The sequence below is a fragment of the Ochotona curzoniae genome, unplaced genomic scaffold (genome assembly GCF_017591425.1).
Source record: "Ochotona curzoniae isolate NIBS_2020 unplaced genomic scaffold, NIBS_Ocur_1.0 scaffold_4683, whole genome shotgun sequence".
NCBI lineage: Eukaryota > Metazoa > Chordata > Mammalia > Lagomorpha > Ochotonidae > Ochotona > Ochotona curzoniae.
In genome coordinates this window covers 19,669,667-19,688,769 of record NW_024467121.1, presented here as the reverse complement: position 1 = coordinate 19,688,769, position 19,103 = coordinate 19,669,667, and the positions used below count along the sequence as shown (strand labels likewise).

The 19,103-nt window shown below is 42.7% G+C and overlaps 1 protein-coding gene across 2 annotated transcripts in view; it reads right to left on the bottom strand.

Annotated features, from left to right (window-relative positions):
• Positions 1-18,666, bottom strand: part of PRPF18 (pre-mRNA processing factor 18) — a 52,304-nt gene extending 33,638 nt beyond the window's left edge. Inside the window, exon 1 of one of the 2 annotated variants that reach the window (XM_040967772.1) lies at positions 18,520-18,666. In XM_040967772.1, the coding sequence (XP_040823706.1) occupies positions 18,520-18,585 (66 nt within the window). In that variant the 5' untranslated portion in view covers positions 18,586-18,666. The remainder of the gene's footprint in view (positions 1-18,519) is intronic. The other variant, XM_040967771.1, reaches the window with a different exon arrangement.
• Between the last annotated feature and the right edge of the window lie 437 nt (positions 18,667-19,103).

The following is a 19,103-nucleotide window of genomic DNA, read 5'->3' as shown; positions in this document are numbered from 1 at the left end:
AGCAACCAGGTGGGAAGGGACTTTCACTGGGAGCTTGGGAGTTAAACCCAGACAAAGAACGGTCTGTCCTGCTGCTCTGTTTGATTTGACCAGGAGCAGGGACAGAGCAGCAGATCTCAGACAGGCAGTGCGAGAACAGATTGGATTTCATAGCCCAATCAACCCCTAGAGCTGAATTGGGCACCATTTTGCATAGGAGGCAAAGGCAAGGGAAAGGACTGAGCACACGCTGAGCTGGGAGTGAGCTCATTTCTGACTCAGTGAACTGTAACGACGTGGCATTCTACAGGTTCCACCCGGGGCAGGTCTGGGTAGCCCTCGGATCTGACGGCCAGCAGATCAAGAACTGCTGTGGTAGCACGTCAGGCACCATTTTGCACACTGTGGAAATAGCTTTGGGACTGCAGGAGACAACAGTGAACTGAGCATGTGCTGAGCTCGTGAGAACTCACTGAGGTCCGTGGATTGCACTGGTCCTGCAGGAAAATAATACAGACTGTGGCGTCGTACCAGTCAAAATAGGTCCGTGTGCCATCCAGACCTAATGTCCAACAAGTTCCGACAAAATCAGTGCAACCAACAACCTAACTATATAGGACGCCTGGTGTCTTTCTAATCCTGGGACCTGCTCCAACCAAAAGTGGGAGAAAGGTTGCAGAGACAACGGTGCAGCCTCAGCACGGTATCACAGGAGGTGAGAATGGTGAGCCAGGAGCTGGGGCTGTGGAGACCATGGTGGAAATCTATAAAACCCAGACCTGGAACTTGCTGGAGGTAGTGGCACAAGTGGCTGTAAGCAAAGAGTTGTGTACCAACTGCAATAAGTAAAATCACATTGTAGGCCTGTGGGTGACACAGCTTACAAACCTGCCCCAAGGAGGAGACTGCTAACCAGAAGCACAATGACCAAGAGCAAAAGAAGAGACAAACGCACAATGAATATTACTGAAAACTCCCCTGCAAACGAGCAAAGCCCTATGCCAACCTCAGAGTTAACTGAGGAAGACATCAAGAAAATGGGGCACACAGAATTCATAAAACTCATTTTAAAGCTTCTGATCAACAATGAGAAGCACATACAAGAGCTCAAAGAATTTAAGGAAGCAAGAAAGCAAATCAAGGCTGACATATCAGAAATTAAGAACACAACAGAGCAAATTAAAAGTACAATAGAGAGTCTCCAAAATAGAATGAAGCAAGCAGAAGAAAGAATCTCAGAATTGGAAGATACTTCCTGTCATCAAGGGGAAGCAAGAAAAAGCTGGAAGCAGAGCTGGATCAGGCTAAAAAAAGTGTTCAAGAATTGAAAGACACTATTAAGAGGCCCAATATAAGAGTTATGGAAGTCCCGGAAGGTGCAGAAAGAGAAGCTGAATTTGCAAATGTATATAATGAAATAATAAAGGAAAATTTCCCTAAGCTGGAGAAAGAATTGGGAAACAACATCCAGGAGGGGCACAGAACTCCCAACAGACCTGATCAAAAGTGATCTTCACCATGACATACGATAATCAAGCTCTCTTCAATTGAACATAAGGAAAAGATCCTTACATGTGCACATGAAAAAATCGATTAACATATAAACAAATGCCAATTAAACTCACAGGAGAACTCTCACAGGAAACTCTACAGGCCAGAAGAGAATGGACAGACATATTCCAGATTCTAAAAGAAAAAAATTGTTGGCCTAGGATAACATATCCAGCAAAGCTTTCTTTCGTCTTTGAAAATGAAATAAAATTCTTCCACAGTCAAGAAAAGTTAAAAGAATTTGCCTCTTCCAAACCTGCCCTACAAAGGATACTTAAAGATGTTCTCTTCACAGAGAAGAAGAATAGTACCAAACAAAACCAAAGGCAAATGGGAAGGACATCCCAGCAAAAGGACAACAGAAGACTAAATCAATGAACAACCCATTCCTAAAATGACAGGACCAAAGTACCACCTATGTATATTTAACTCTGAATGTAAATTGCTTAAGCTCAATCAAACATCATAGATTAGTAGACTGGATTAAAAAAAACAAAGCCCATCTATTTATTGTCTAGAAGAGAAACATTTCAACAAAAATCAGCAGAAACTATATCGCATGGGTTTTGTTGTTTTCTGTTGGTTTCATCTCTTCAAAACACTCCTGATCAAATCATTCAATGATTCGTAGATCATTACAGTGGCATCATTTTCTGCAAGAAGGTTCTTTTTTTTTTTTAAGTATTTATTTTTTTTATTTTTATTGGAAAGGCAGATATACAGAGACAGAGAGGAAGATCTTCCTTCCAATCATTCACTCCCCAAGTGGTCACAACAGCTGGAGCTGTGCCAATCCGAAGCCAGGAACCTCCCACGCGGGTGCAGGGTGCCAAGGCTCTGGGCCGTCCTCGACTGCTTTCCCAGGCCACAAGCAGGGAGCTGGAAGCAGGGCTTCCAGGATTAGAACCGGCACCCATATGGGATCCTGGACGTGCAAGGTGAGGACCTTAACCACTACGCCATCGCGCCGGGCCCTGCAAGAAGGTTCTTGATTTTCATTTCTTCAGCTACATGTTAGTCATTTAATAGCATGTTATTTAACTTCTTGGTGTTGTTAATTTCTTTTTTCTCCCTGATGTTGATTTTGTTTTGTGGCTCTTCATTTAAGGGGATGTATAGTAGCTGTGTAATGGAGACTGTCATATCTAGTAACATGTCATTTAACTTCATGGCATTATAAATTTCTATTTTTCTTTCTATTGTTGATTTTCTATTATGATTTTTCATTTGAGGGGATGTTCAGTAGCTGTGAAATGGAGACTAACATATCCAGATGTGAGGATGCAGTGTAGTGTGCATTTCTACTTCCAGACAAAGATGGACTTACAATGAAACTGTTCATTATATCTTGACAATAGGATGCTGGACTCTCTGCCATTGTCCATGCCCACAATGATGGACATATGACTGTGTATGAAGAATTATATGTTAGTAATGATATAGAGGAACTGAGGGGGGGAGGAATTGGGGAGGGGATAAGGGAAATGCCAGGAGCCTATGGAATTGTATCATAAAATGATAATATTAAAATGTTAAAAAAAAAAAAAAAGTACTGTGTAGCTGCCTTATTATTTAGGCTTGAGTAGCTGGTAGACATTTTGTCAAAACTGAAAAAAGTGATCCTATTGCTCAGAGGCATGTATCAGCATCTGTCACATAACAAAATTCCAGCTTTCAAGTAAAAATCAAATAGAAAATCTGCTTCTAATGCTGAGTTTAACAGCCTCCCAATATTTCATGACTACTCTGATTAAACAGTGGTGATACCAATATATGTGAATTTAACACTAACGAAAAATACTAACATTTAGATCTGTATGAGTCAGCAAACCATAATGTTACAAAACCATACTGAAAAAAAACCACCTGGAAAATAAAAGATCTACTCAAAGAGTAAATTAAGTAAATTGTCCAAAAAGGTTATTAAAAATATTCCCTTTTTTTTCAACCACTTATCTGTGAGAGGATACATTTTCTTCACATAAAGAACACATATCAACAGACTGGATGAACAGAAGAATCCAATTATCTTCTAATAAGCAGAGACAAAAAGATTTACAAAATGTGAAACCGTGTATTTTACTCACTAAATTTCTTTTATTCTGAAAAATAAATATTTTCACAAATATTTATGTTAACAGAGGGGGTTTATTATATCTCCACACAAAATAAGCTATTCAAATTTCCCAATTTTAATTTCTAATATGGTAACTATAGATAGATAGATCTCAATATATAATTGTATCTATAACATATATTATCTAATATATAATATATGTATGTGTGTAAAACAAGCTCTTTGGGGTCATCAACATTGAAGAATGTAGGTGTGGTGATGCAGCCGGTGAAGGCACCGCTTGAGCCAGACACATCCCATAGGGGTGTGCTGCGTGATGCTTCAGTTCTAGCCCCTGCTAGGGCACTGCGCAACATAGCAGATGATGAACCTAGAACTTGGGTGCCTGCCACCACACACATGAGAGACCAAGAGTTCCAGGCTCCTGGCTTCAACCTGACACACCCTGACTTTTGCAGATATGTGGGGAGTGAACTGGCAGACGGAAGATTTAGGTTCACCTCTTTCTCCAAGTTCCAAATTTAATAAATAAATAAATAAATAAATGTAAAAGGGTCCTGTAAAATAAGACTGAAAATCACTGTTCCTGAAGAATTCACTCATTGGCTTTCTCCACACCTATAGCATATGCTACTCAAAAATCAGCTGGGAAAACCAGCTGGGCCTCAGTCAATGGGACCCACTAATCCTGATGTAATTTTTCATTTCATTCTCTCTACAATTGTTTACAGTAACCACTGCACATTCTCCACTTTATTCAAAGATTCACTTACTTATTTGAAAGGCAGAGTAACAGAGAGAGAGAAAGAGACATTTTTCCATCTGTTGGCTCACTCACCAATTAGCCACAACGGCTGGGCCTGGGCCAAGGTGAAGCCAGGAGTCTTGAACTTCAGCTAGGTTTCCTACGTGGGTGACAGGGGCCTAAGTACCTGGGCCATCTTCTGTTGCTTTTCCAGGCCCATGAGCAAGAAGATGGATTAGAAATGAAGCAAGCAGCATTAAACAGGAGCTCACATGGGATGCCAGTTTCATAGGTTGTGGCTTAATTCACTGCACCAAAATACCAGACCCTCATATTCTCCATTTTCTCAAAGCTGTCACCCCTTCATATCTCTGCTCATGTTCAACAAATGATTATAGCCCATTCTACTTTACAGAGAGAAAGAAATCAGATACAAACTCTTCCAAATTCTTCCAACACGGATAGTGACCGGGATCTGCACCAATCCTCTCTCACAACGGAACAGGAACGTTCACACCTGTGTGACCCCAGTGCCTTCCAGCCATATTCCAGCTCTCACTTCCACCTGCCTTTGAATCTCCTCATCAACTGTTTTCTCTTTTGCATCTTCACCTGTTCATTTTCTTCTGGGTCTTTACAATCATTGCTTAAATGTGCGCAAGACTCAACAACCTTAAAGAAAACCTATCTTCTGCTCTGAGTGTCTTTTACAGAATTATACTGACATGACTTCTCTACTCCAACTTCACTTACTGACGTCAACAACTGTGCTCCATTCTCACTGTTAACACGCAATAATTCTCTTAAGAATCATAAACAACGCTCAAGATGCAAACCTAAAGGAACTTCTCAGCCTCGTCTCTCTCAGGCTTCAATCTAACAGCTAATTTATTCATTCCTTCTTCAAACACTTTCTTCTGAATACCAAACAAGTTTTCTTTCTCACTTTCAGAAAATTTATAGGAGGTCACTGGACTGGACTAACCTCTGTGCCCCAGGCCCAACAGACCAAATCAAAACAAAGTCACTCAAGCTTAAGATCCAGTTCAACAAGGTGAGACTAAGTTGTTTATCTGACCTTCCAAGAAGCCAGGGGAGAGAGATGAAGGCCAAATGCCTGAACAGATCACTTCCAGCTGGCATGGCAGGCCTTACCTTTACAGAAAATATCAAGTTAACAAACAACTGTTCATGAATTGTTGTTTCCTTGTTTCCAACTTATAAAACACTGTCTTCTGCTATTTCTGCCCAGTAGGAAATCCCATACTTGTTTCTTCAGATTTTCTGTCTCTTGTAATTTTGAATATTTCACTTAGATTTTTCAAACAAAAATAATGATTGTTCTTCCTATGCATTTTTCAGTGTCTTGAACCTTGGTTACTATAATTCCTTTTAGTATTTCCATTTCAAAATTTTATCAATTTACAATAAGGGATAATTTTAAAAATTAAATCTGGGATGCTACTATTCCTATTTTAAAAACAAAAATAATCACACTTCCTCTGCCTGAGTTAACTAAGAACTACACAAAAATTTACAACACTAGCTGTTTGGGAGGCCAAGAACCAAGCAGCCAAAGAATATGAACACTGTACACCTTTCAGTGTATTGTGAATTATGAGTCATTCAAATAGAGATATATCGTTTTTATTTGAAAGGCAAAGTTAGTTAATTTTCACCTGCTGGTTCACTCCCCAAATGGCCAGCCAAAGCCAGAATCATCCAGGTCTCCCACATGCGTGTATGGGCTCCAGGCACTTGGATGAACTTCTGGTGCTTTCCCAGGTGCTGGGTTGGAAGTTTGAGTTCTGGCATTTCTTTTTTCCTTTCTTCCTTTTCTTTTCCTCTGTGTGTAAATGTATACCTAATTCCTACATGCTGCAAGAATAACAAATGTTACTCCTGTTATTCTCATCAAGTTATACTTTCTGGGTTATAAAACTAAGATTCCTAAATATAAAGTGCACCTATCACATCCCCTGAAATGTCTGCCTACACTAAATAAGGAAAATCAAATGTCAGAAACACACAACCAGACTGTCAACATTACTCTTTTTTTAAAAAAGACTTATTTGAAAGGCAGAGCGACAGAGAAAGCAGGGTTGGGGTTGGGAGGGCAGGGATCGTCTGCCAGTTCAGACTCCAAATGGCCACAACAGCCACAGTTGTGCAACTCAAAGAGCCCAGAGCTTCATATGGGCCTCGCACATGGGTGGCAGGTGCAAAGCACTTGGACCATCCTTCAATACCTTCCCAGGCACATTAGCAGGGACTGCAAGTGGAACTGCCAGAACACAAGCCAGTGCAGACAGGGGACATCAATGTTCTAAGCGGCAGCTCAGCTCACCGGGTCACAAAGCAACCACTAACATTTAATTTAGAATCATAATTTTTTAAATTTTAAAGTTTTTAGTATTGCAGAGAATATTCTGAATCAATACATTTATATAGAACCCTAGAAAATGAAATCTGATCTGAGGTAACCAAAATCAAAGCAGAGGCTATGGACAGGATGGAATGGGACGCAGGCCACAGTGAAAAGGAGGGATTACACAGAGTCATAAAGGAGTGTCTGGTGCATTGCTCTGTGCCTGTAACACCAACATCTGATATTCAGACCACTGGCTTGTGTCCCAGCTGCTCCATTTCAGACTCAGCTCCTTGCTAATGTATCAAGGAGAGCAGTGCAATATGGCTTGGGTGTTCTTGGGGGGTATCTGCCACCCACATAGGAGACCCAGACAGAATTCCAGGCTGCTGGCTCCGGCCTAGCACAGCACTGGACATTGCCTCCATTTGGAAAGTGAACCAGCAGACAAGAGATCTGTCTCTCCTTTTCTCTCTAACTCTGCCTTTCAAATACTAAAAAAAAAAAAAAAACAAAGGCGGGGGGGGGGGGAGCAGGCTAAAGCCTAAGATGGATGAGACACGTCTGTTCAATGTGCCCCATCATGCTGTTAGACCAGTGTGTATATACACAGACACAAAGATAACTAAACTGTATACTTTCAATATGCACAGCTTACTTTATGTAAGCATTTTTAAAATAAATGAAGTCTCTTAAGGAAAAATAGAAAAATGGTGGAGGTTGATAAAGAGGAGGAAAGGAAGAGAAAGAAAAAAAAAGAAACAACAATATTGAAATGGAGCCCCACCCCAAAAGCCTTCATCTCTCCATTAGTTTCATTATGGTGATTACAAGTATAGTCCAGACTGAAGATTAACTTACTAAATAAAGGGAGTGATACAAGAGCCAGGCCAACCCTGCAGCACTCAGGACTGCAGAGTGAGAACTCAATTATCACCTCAGTGGTGCATCCCTCCACTACACTATTTTAAGATGCTTTGCAGGATCTTCAAGCCCTGATGCAACAACTAACCTACACAAGTTGCCATCACAACAGTCTCAGAACACACCAGCCTTCTCACTGGTTAACCTGAGGCAGCCGTGGAGCACTGTGGGCACGAGATCCACACACCTTCTGATTGCACACTGCTCAACCCCCACCTGAATCTCTTAAAAGGCATCCTCCTCTCCTTGGAGTCCCTGAAGGAGTCCAGGAAACAAGTAAGTGTCGCCTGGTCCAATGCAAATATACCCTCCTTCCTTTCTTCCATCACCCTGGTGTCAGACACTGCCCTGCTGTGCATTAGGTGAACAGGCTCAGTTTTGGGAGTTCTACAGAAATCCTTCCAGTCAGGGCTGGTGCCATGGCATTGTATGCTAAAGGCCACACCTGCAGTGCCAGCAGCCCAAAGGAACACCACCTTCTGTCCCAGTTACCCCACTTCCCCCCCCCAGCTCCGTGCTTATGACTGGAGACTCGGACACGATTCTAGATTCTGGTTTTTGGCTATGCCAAGACCTGATTGTTTTGGACACTTTGGGGAAAGAAAACCATCAGATGGAAGGTCTCTGTTTCTCCATCTTTTAAACAAAAATGTCTTACAAATGTTTTAAAGAAAATAGCCATTTAAAAATTCACACTGAGATTTATCAAATTAAAAGCTTTTTAACCAAGAAACACTATTAAGAAAACGAACAGACAACCAATAGTTTGGGAGAAAATAATCACAAACCATATATCTGGCAAAAGATTGATAACATATAAAGAAGTCTCAATTTCACAGGAAACAAAGAACTCAAAAACATGCAATCTTCTAAAAAAAATTTTTTTAACATTGTTTACATAGTTGAGAAGGATGCACACCCAAGTGGGTCTCCAATTAGGGTGACAAGAGTCAAGGTGTGGAGGAAGGTGGGTGGGAAAGTGAAGTGTTTTAATCTCCTGTGTCTGCAGTGGGGAAGGGGATGAGGCCACTTCTTGCTGTCAAATGACAGTCATTTGATGCTATCTTAGAGACCCCAATATGGGGAAGAGTGTTCTGAGGATATAACTAGGGTGGTTTTGATAGTTTCGAGACATTGTGGCACAATTATCAGAAAGATGCATATATTAAAACCACAATGAGATACCACTACACATCAGCCACAACAGCTGAAACGCAGACCACCACCAACAATTATAGGCAAGGACACAGGGCACTCACTTCTCTTGCACTGCTGGAGGATGTTTAACAGCATAAAGTCCCTCCAGAAACAAGTTTGGTATCACTTTACAAAACTGTACACATATATAATCTATGACCTAGCAATGCTACTCACATACTTATTCTTGAGAGAAATGTAAAGACTTATCACCAAAAGTTCATAGAAACTTTACTCTTAACAGTCGAATCCTGGAAAAAGCCCAGGTACTCATCACTAAGAGAGCAAACCAGCAAACTGGGCAAACTCACACAACTCAGCAATGAAAGGACAACTGACATGGGCAAAATGAATAAAATCTAAACATTATTGTTATCAAATGTGCTTGACATACAAAGTACACACATGATCCTATTTACAGGAAGTTCAACAACAGGCAGAATGAGGGTGGAAAGAAATCAGAACAGTGGTTGCCACTGCAAGTAGTAGGGGCAGGGACTGACTGCAAGGTCAGGGGAGTGTGCTCTTGATACTAACTTGGTTACACACATATAAGCACTAAGCAAAATTCACTGCACAGTAGGCTTAAGATGTGTACATTCTGGAGCCTGTGTTGTGGTTGTTGCCTGAGCCACTGGCATGTCCTACCCAGACCACAGGTTAGAATCCTGTTGCTCAGGCCTGGCGCAGTGGCGCAAGTGGTTAAGGTCCTCGCTTTGCACGCCCGGGATCCCATATGGGCACCGGTTCTATCCCGGCAGCCCTGCTTCCCTTCCAGCTCCCTGCCTGTGGCCTGGGAAAGCAGTGGAGGACGGCCCAAAGCTTTGGGAACCTGTACCCGCGTGGGAGACCCGGAAGAGGCTCCTGGCTTCGGATCGGCATAGCATCGGCTGTTGTGCTCACTTGGGGAGTGAATCATCGGACAGAAGATCTTCCTCTGTCTCTCCTCTCTGTATATCTGCCTTTCCAATGAAGAAAATAATAAATCTTTAAAGAATCCTGTGGCTCTATTTCCCATCCAGCCCCTGTTAACGCACATGGGCAGACAGCAGCAGGGGACCCAAGTGGCAGGACTCCAGCTACCCAGGTGAGAGACCAAGGTGGAGTTCCTCGCTCGTGACTTCCGCCTGGCATAACACCAGACAGGCAGTCACTTGGAAAGAAAAATAGTGGAAGCAAGATCTCTGCCTTTCCCTCTCATCCCACTACTCTGCCCAATAAATAAATAAATAAATGTATCTGTAAAAGGACTGCTTTACGTAAATTTTGCACATGCACAAAAAGTAGTCTACTCAACTCTGGTTAATAATCAGCATGTCGAATTGCTTAGGGGTAAACTGTATGAGAATCTGCAACTTGATCTGAAATACACAAAGATCAGAAAGTTGTCTTCATAAATCTTTGTGCAGCTGGGAAAAACACGAGTTTAGGCGATTCCGTTGTCTTAGAGGAACACCTCCTCTTTGGTCATTTCAGTGGTGTACCAACTTTTTGTTGATAATCTGTAATACTTGAAAATTTTAAGTTAAAAATACTGAAGTTAACACTTACCTTCTAAATGCCTCCTGCTGAAAAGCAATGATAAACTATCCTAAAGTATGCTGCCTTAGTTAACCATCCTGGTGTAAACATAGCACCTGCACTGCTAGATGGACTGATGAACGAACAGCATGATGATTATGTGATGAAAAAAACACAGTAAGATGATAACTGTAAAATCTAGGTGGTATTTGGGTGTTCTGTACAAAATAAATAAATAAACAAAAAAGTTCTACAGACCTGGAACAAAAGGATCATAGCACAGAGATCTGGCAGACACCCACATAAAACTGTTGACTTTTCTGAGTCCAAGATCACTCCAACGTATTAAGGGACTGAAGCGGGACACATGCACACTTACGTGTCAGATTCTACATACAATTTCAAGGACCTGATAGAGTCTCCAAAACCTCCCCAAAGGCTTCATTTAAGATAAATGATAATGGAACTGATAGAGGTGAAAATAAATTTTTTTTTAAATTTTTTATTTTACATATATCAACAGAAGACTGGATAAGAAAGCTATGGTTTACTTACTCCATGAAATACTACTCAGCCATTAAAAAAAAAGAAAATGCAGTTCTTTGTGGCCAAATGGGCCCAACTGGAAACCATCATGCTATGGGAAATGAGTCAATCCCAAAAGGTCAGATACCACATGTTTGCCTTAATTTAAATTGAAATGCTGTCAATTTGTAAAAGGGTACCTGTGAAATGTAGTATTACAATGTTAATTAACCCCATAATGTTGGAAACTGTTGTTGATGTTATGTTATGGCATTTAATTGGTCGGAACGATAATCTGCCAGCTATGTCTCCAGACCAGAGTATAAAAAAGCACAATCAGTACAAAGAGAAATTGTCTAAACCTAGACTTTAAGAAAAGGCAACCTTTTTTTAAATTTACTTTTTTTTTTTACTGGAAAGGCAGTTATACATAGAAGGAACACAAGGAGAAAGATCTTCCGTCCGCTTATTCACTCTCCAAGCAGCCTCAATTCCTGGAGCTGAGCTGATCCAAAGCCAGGAGCAAGGAGCTTCTACAGTTCTTCATACAGGTGCACGGTCCCAAGGCTTTGGGCCATCCTCTATTGCTTTCTCAGGCTACAAGCAGGGAGCTAGAAGGGAAGTGGAGCAGCCAGGATATGAACCAATGTCCGTACGGGATCCTGGTGCATGCAAGGTGAGGCATTAGTCTCTAAGTTATCACACTGGGTCCAAAAAAAAAAATAGCATCATAAAGAGAAAACAAAAAAGAAAAAGAGCAACATTCTATGGAGGCGATAAAGAATGATGAGCCTGAGAAAAAGAAGAGCAGCAAATTGTGGTATAACAGATACCACAGGCAGAGACCCACCCAGTGCCAAATGCCTGTGATGAGTAATCCAAGATGGAAGTCAGTGGTAAGCCCGTGTCAGAGCATAGTCAACATAACGACACAGGCAGAAGAAAGAATGCAGCAGGGTAAGGAGTGGAGATGAGCGCTTGAAAAGCTGACTTCAAAGAAAAACACTGGTGAAACACTCACACGTTCGTTATACATACCGATACATATAACATGAAGGAAGATTCTCAAGGTTTTGATGCCAGTTAGGATAAGCCAGCAAAGTAGACAGACTAAAAACCCAGGAAGGAAACAAACAAACAAAAACAATAATGATTTAAACAAACAAGATAAATTTGGGACTCCAAGTGTAGGTAGAAGGTTTCACTCCCCCCCAAAAAACCACTATTGTGACCATTTTACCAGGAAAAGTTGAAGAAATTCTTGTCTACTGCTTTATATTTGTTCTGAAAAACTGAATGCATGTTCTTTGAGAAAAGGATTAGGTGCTGTATTATATCTGTACACAGTATAGTGTCATGCATATGGAAATATTCGAGTAAATACTGTTTGAAGGTGGAGTTCAAATTTCATACAAACATGCAAAGGTCATCTTCAAAACCGCAACTAGCAAAGCTATGAACGGTCCCCGAAAGCGTTGGAGCAACCTGGCTGACCATACACACACGGCTTCACATTAAACAGTCACCAACTCTGGATCTCCAGACCACCGCTATGCTAGCCACAGACAAGCAGAGGTAACAGGATCAGTGTGACACCCTAAGCTATACAGTCACTAATTCCATTACCAGAGATTAGCTTCAATACACCAGGACATCACAGGCCTGGCACAATGGCTCAGGACTAAAATCCTTGCCTTGCACACACCGGGAGATCATACAGGACCCTGCACCCATGTGGGCGACCTGGAAGACACCACCAGCTCCCAGCTTTGGACCAGCTCAGCTCAGGCTGTTGTGCCCATTTGGGGAGTGAACCACCAAACGGAAGATCTTTCTCTTTATATCTCCTCTCTGTAAGTATGCCTTTCCAATAATTTGTTTTTTTTAAGCACAAAAACTCATTAAGAAAAAAATCTTGGGTCCGGAGCAATAGCGTAGTGGTTAAAGTCCTCGTTTTGTGCATGCCGGGATCCCATATGGGTGCCGGTTCTAATCCCGGTGGCCCCGCTTCCCATTCAGCTCCTTGCTTGTGGCCTGGGAAAGCACTTGAGGAAAACCCAAAGCCTTGGCACCCTGCAACCACGTGGGAGACCCGGAAGAGCTTCTGGCTCCTGGCTTCGGATTGGCGCAGCTCCAGCCGTTGCGGCCACTTGGGGAGTGAATCATTGGACGGAAGATCTTCCTCTCTGTCTCTCCTCCTCTCTGTATATCTGCCTTTCCAATAAAAATAAATCAATCTTAAAAAAGAAAAGAAAGAAACAAATCTTTAAAAAAACAAACAAACCCTAGGACATCAGCTGGAATGACCAAAGATGAGGTGATTCCCTGCAAGAGTCACAGCACCAGACAACTGCATCCCAGCTACATTTTTTGCAATGAGGACAATTCACTGAGTTCTGGAAGAAGGCCCAGGTACTTGGGTCCCAGCCACACATGCGAGAGACCCAGATGGAGTTTCAGGCTCCTGGCTTCAGTCTGGCCCAGTCCAGGCCACTGGGGTCACTTGAGGAGTGAACCAGCAGATGGCAACTCCTTCTTTCTCTGTCCCTACTGCTTTGCCTTTTAAATAAGGACACTGAGGACATTGTTTTTGCTTGTTTGTTTTTTCCCTTTTAACTTGGTCTCCATCACTTCCTAGCTCTGTGATCTTACAAAACACACAAAAATCTCTTCAACTTCCTCATTGTTAATGGGAATAAAAGCAGCATGATGGGCTTGTTGGATTAAGAGGTATCATGAAAATGTCTCTTCCACTGCTTTCCCAGGCCGCAGGCAGGAGACTGGGTGGGAAACGGAGCAGCCCAGACACAGACCGGCACCAATATGGAATTCTGGTGCACACAAAGCAAGGATTTAGACAATAAGCTATTATGCCAGGCCCCTATCATGAAGTTTAAAAAAGGTAAAACTTGGGAGAATCAAGATAGCAGAATGGGTTAAGGACACATTTAAATAGATGGAGAAACATTAGCTAGGGTGAAACAGAAAGGGCACAGTCCAGGAAATAGGGAGGACAGACTGATGGCAGAGGGGCACCTGGATAGTGATGGACACAGGAAAGGAGCAGAGACAGTGCTGTGGTGTTGCACTGACCTGATACCCCACCGGCATTCAGCAAGCAGCAATCGGAACTCCACCAGCAACAAGGTGGGAAGGGGAGTTCACCAGGAATTCAGGAGGTAACTCAAAAAAGAACTGCCCGTCCTGCTGGTTTGTTTGATTTGACAGAGCAGCAGGTCCCAGACGGGCTGTGTAGGAACAGAGTGGATTAATCAGGTGCCATCTCGTGTAGGGAGGCAAAGAGGGACAGTACTGCGCATGCGCTAAGCTGGGAGTGAAGTCATTTCTGGCTCAGTAAATTGCAACAACGCAACAACGCTGCATCCTACAGGTTCCACTCAAAACAGGACCAGGTAGGACCCAACCCAGGTAGGCCAGCAGATCCAGAACTCCACAAGTAGCACATCAGGTGCAATTTTTCACACTGTGGCAAAGGCCTTGAGACTGCAGGGACAACAGTGAGCTGCACAGGCACTGAGTTGGGAGCAAACTCACTGAGCTCAGTACATTGCACTGGTCCCACAGAGAAAATAATACTAACTTCGACAACGTACGACTCAAAACAGTCCCTGTGGCCCTCAGGCCTAACGGCCAGCAGGCTCCAGCAAGATCAACACTGCCAACAACCTATTTAGGATACCTAGTGTCTCCCCAATCCTGGAAATTGCTCAAACCGTAAGTGGGAGAAAGAGTATACAGACAATGGTGCTGCCCCAGTGCAGTATCGCAGGAGGTGGAGAGGTGAGCCAGGAGCTGGAGCTCCAGAGCCCACGGAGGAAACCTAACATAAGAGCCCAGATCCGATTTCGCTGGAGGGAGTGGCACAAGTGACTGCAAACAAAGAACTGGGTACCAACTGCAATAAGTAAAACCGAACTGTAGACGCGGGGTGACACAGCTTACAAACCTGCCCCAAGGAGAAGAATCTGATAACCACAAGTACAATGGCCAAGAGCAGAAGAGACAGAGGCACAATGAGTTTTACTGAAGACTCCCCTGCAAAGGAGCAAAAGTTTTTGCCAACCTTAGAGTTAACGAGGAAGACAATGAGAAAATAGGGGATACAAAATTCAAAACACTTGTTACAAAGCTTCTTAACAATGAGAAGGAATTTAAGCAATATATCATACAGAAAATACCAACACTGAAACAAAATCAAGCTGAATTATTGGAAATGAAAGATGCAATAAAGCAAATTAGATATTCAATGGAAAGTCTCAATAATACAATGATGGAAGCAGAAGATTCTCAAAATTGGAAGATATTTCTTGTCACCAGGGAGAAACAAACAAAAAGCTGGAAGCAGAGCTGGGTCAAGCTAAAAAAAAAGTATTTAAGAATTAAGAGACACTATTAAAAGGCCAAATATAAGAGTTTTAGGAGTCGCAGAAGAAGCAGAAAGAGAAACTGGGTTTATAAATGTATTTAATGAAATAATAGGGGAAAACTTCCCTAATCTGGAGAAAGAATTAGGAAACAACATCCAGGAGGAGCACAGAACTCCCAACAGGCTTGACCAAAAGCAATCTTCACCAAGACACATGATCATCAAGCTCTCTTCAATCGAACATAAGGAAAAAAATCCTTAAATGTGCACGTGAAAAGAATCAATTGACATATAGAGGAATGCCAATTAAACTCACAGCTGACCTCTCACAGGAAACTCCACAGGCCAGAAGAGAATAACGCAACATATTCCAGATTCTAAAAGTAAAAAACTGTTGTCCCAGAATAACAATCTCAGGAAACCTTTCCTTTATCTTTGAAAATGAAATAAAATTCTTCCACAGTCAAGAAAAGTTAAAAGAATTTGCCTCTTCCAAACCTGCCCTACAAAGGATACTTAAAGCTGTTCTCTTGACAGAGAAAAGGAATAGTGCCCACCAAAACCAAAGGCAAATGTGAAAAACATCCCAGTAAAACAATAGAAGACCGAATCAATGAACAACCCATTGCTAAATGACAGCACCAAATTACCACCTATTTATGTTAGTTACCCTGAATGTAAATGGCTTATACTCATCAATCAAACGTCACAAATTAATAGACTGAACTTTAAAAAAAATCTATTTGTTGCCTACAGGGATACATCTCACCAATAAAGATCAACAGAGACTACATTTCAGATTTTGACGTTTTTGTTTTTAGTTCCATTTCTTCAAAACACTTATTTTTCTCATTAGATTCTTCACTGACTCATAGATCATACAGTAGCATCGTTCTCTTCAAGAAGGTTCTTGATATTCTTTTCCCTTTCTTCAGTGACACATTCGTCATTCAGTAGCATGTTATCTAACTTAATGGCGTTGTAAATTTTTTTCTTCCTCTTGTTGATTTTGATTTTGTGGCTTTTCATTTAAGAGGATGGTTAGTAACTGTGCAATCAAGACTATCACATGAGTGGTATGTTGTTTAACTCCATGTCATCCTAAATTTGTTTTTCTTCCTGTTGATTTTGTTTTGTGGCTTTTCACTTGGGGGTTGTATAGTGACTGCGTAGTGGAGACTGACATGTCCAGATGTGAGGATACAATGCAGTGTGCATCTCTACTCCCAAATCTAGGATGGACTTCCAATGAATCTGTTTACTATACGACAATGGGATGCTGGACTCTCTGCCATTGTCCATGCCCGCAATGATGGATTTATGACCGTTAATGAGGAATTACACTGTTGTAATGATATGGGAGAATTCACTGAGGATTTGGGGAAGGAGTAAGGAAAATCGCAGCACTTAAGGAACTATATTCTAAAATGATGATAATAAAAAAGTGAAAAAAGGAATAAAGATATCACATACAAAGCACTGCTTTATATACTGCCTTGATGACTACTAACAGAAACTCTGCACCATTTTAATTTCCAGCTCATGTATACCGTTTGTTGGTCTGAATTGCTCTATAAGAAGGTCAATTTTATCTTCTGGCCAAGGTTATCTAGCTAATTAAGCCCACAAATTCTAAAAACAAAAGGCATCCCAGGTGGCATTTTATAGGATAAATTGAAAACAGCCACCTGATGGTTAAGCTGCAACAGGGCACCTGGGAGGCAGTGCGTAAGGGCTGTGCCACCAAGTGAGACCCAGGCCCAGCTCCTGGTTTCTTTTTCGACAGTGCCCACCTCTGCCCATGTGGACATTAGGGAGCAAACCAATGGAATAAAAATCTCCTTTCTTTCTATCTCTCTGCCATTCAAGTAACTAAATAAGAATAATTACAAAATATCAGGTTTTTTGAATTGGTCATTTTCAAAGACCCGTCCATTTCTATGACAGAAGATCTGATTATACAAATACAAACTGGTAAACTCCAAAGTATTTTGTGACACAACTTCCCCCTTTTAAAGCACTTAGATTTCAACACCCTGACCCTACCTCTACCTAACACCAAACAAACATTCCAACACCTAAATATGTTTTTAAAATAGTCCCAAACTACTCATGAAAATAAAAAGCTCCTGTAGGGCCCAGCATGTTAGCCTAGCAGCTAAAGTCCTCACCTTACATGTGCCGGGATCCCATATGGGCGCTGGTTCTAATCCCGGCAGGTCCACTTCCCATCCAGCTCCCTGCTTGTGGCTTGGGAAAACAGGCAAGGACAGCCCAAAGCCTTGGGACCCTGCACCCACGTGGGAGACCTGGAAGAGCTTCTGGCTCTTGTCTTTGGACTGGCTCAGCACCAGCTGTGGAAGGGCTGTCACCATGGTTTAGTAAGCTAATCCTCTCTCTGTGGCCCTGGCATCCAGTATGGGCATACCGGTTGGAGTCCCGGCTGCTCCATTTCCAATCTGGCTCCCTACTTATGGCCTGGGAAAGAAATGGGGAGGATGGCTGAAGTCCTCAGACCCCTACACCCATGTGGGAGACCCGGAAGAAGCTCCTGGCTTCTGGCTTTGCTCAACTCAGCACAGCCAGCACAGTCACTTGGAGAGAGAACCAGGGGATGGAAAATCTTTCTCTCCCTAACTTGGTGAGACAGTTTCAAAATCTGAATAAAGATATACATACACAGTCTTAAAAGCTTCTTAGTTTTACTTTTTAATATGGCAAGTCTGAATGCATACAACAAAAAGCCCTTCGAGATCTTTAATAGCTTCCTGAGACTGTCCAGAGAGTCTGAAACCAAACGCTGTGAGAACCACCGGTCTCCTATAAAGGAGACCAACTGTTTTAAAGTTTCTAAACGGCGTAGTTCTTTCTCAGTACCTCTTGCCAAGTGTCTTAGCTTTCCCGTTCGTGAAAAGATGACCTACGGAAGCTGTGTGTGCTGGGGAAGCGGAGAGGCAGGAGAACAGGACAGAATAAAATGGGAGGGTTTTACTAAAAGCAAAGAAACTTGAAAAATGCCAGCGAACCAGTACTGAGTCAGACGATACGGTGAACTACGGAAAGAGCTGCGACACGTCCTAAGGACGGGTGAGAGTTTAGGGGAAAAACTCCAAAAGCCCGGACTTTCAGCCGAGGCCACCAAGAAGTGCAATGACGGGGGGGCTCCCCGGTAGGGTGACGGCACCCCGAATCCTTCCACCCCCTTCTGTCTCACAAACACAACTCCCGACCCCACGGATTCTCACCACCAACAGGTTCCTGTCCTCCACCAGCTGACGCTTCCGCAGAATCTCGGATTTGAGGATGTCCATCTCGACGCCTGGCGTCAGCCCCGCGTCCCCCTGTCCCTTCCCGGACCAGGAGACCGCCGTCCACCCCCACCGCCGGACGACAACAGCAGACTTAAGTCCCTTCCGCCGGAAGCTGAGCTCAACGAGAGGGAGCCGGAGGAAAGAGCGTACTGGCAGAGCGGGGGCGTGCCTGTCGTTAGCGACGCCGATTTCGACGGGCGCCTCCTGGCCGCACCCTCCAGAAGCGCGCCCGGAGCATCCCCTGAAGGAACGCGAACTGACGGGCACCTGTTCCGAATGAAGAGCTCGCTGTGTGTGCGCTGCATGGTTAATCACTTTTGCACTTGAGCATTTAAATCCAGAAGCCTACTCGAGGAATGTCTTATGTTTAGTAAGGCCAGATCTACGTAAACTGTACCAGATGTTCGCGTCAGAGTTCCTGCAGCTATTGATAACTGAGAAATCTGAGTAGTTGCTGGCTCCTCAGTATAAAGAAAAAGGGCCCTGTTGATATGCAACTGGATGAACTGCCCCTAGAT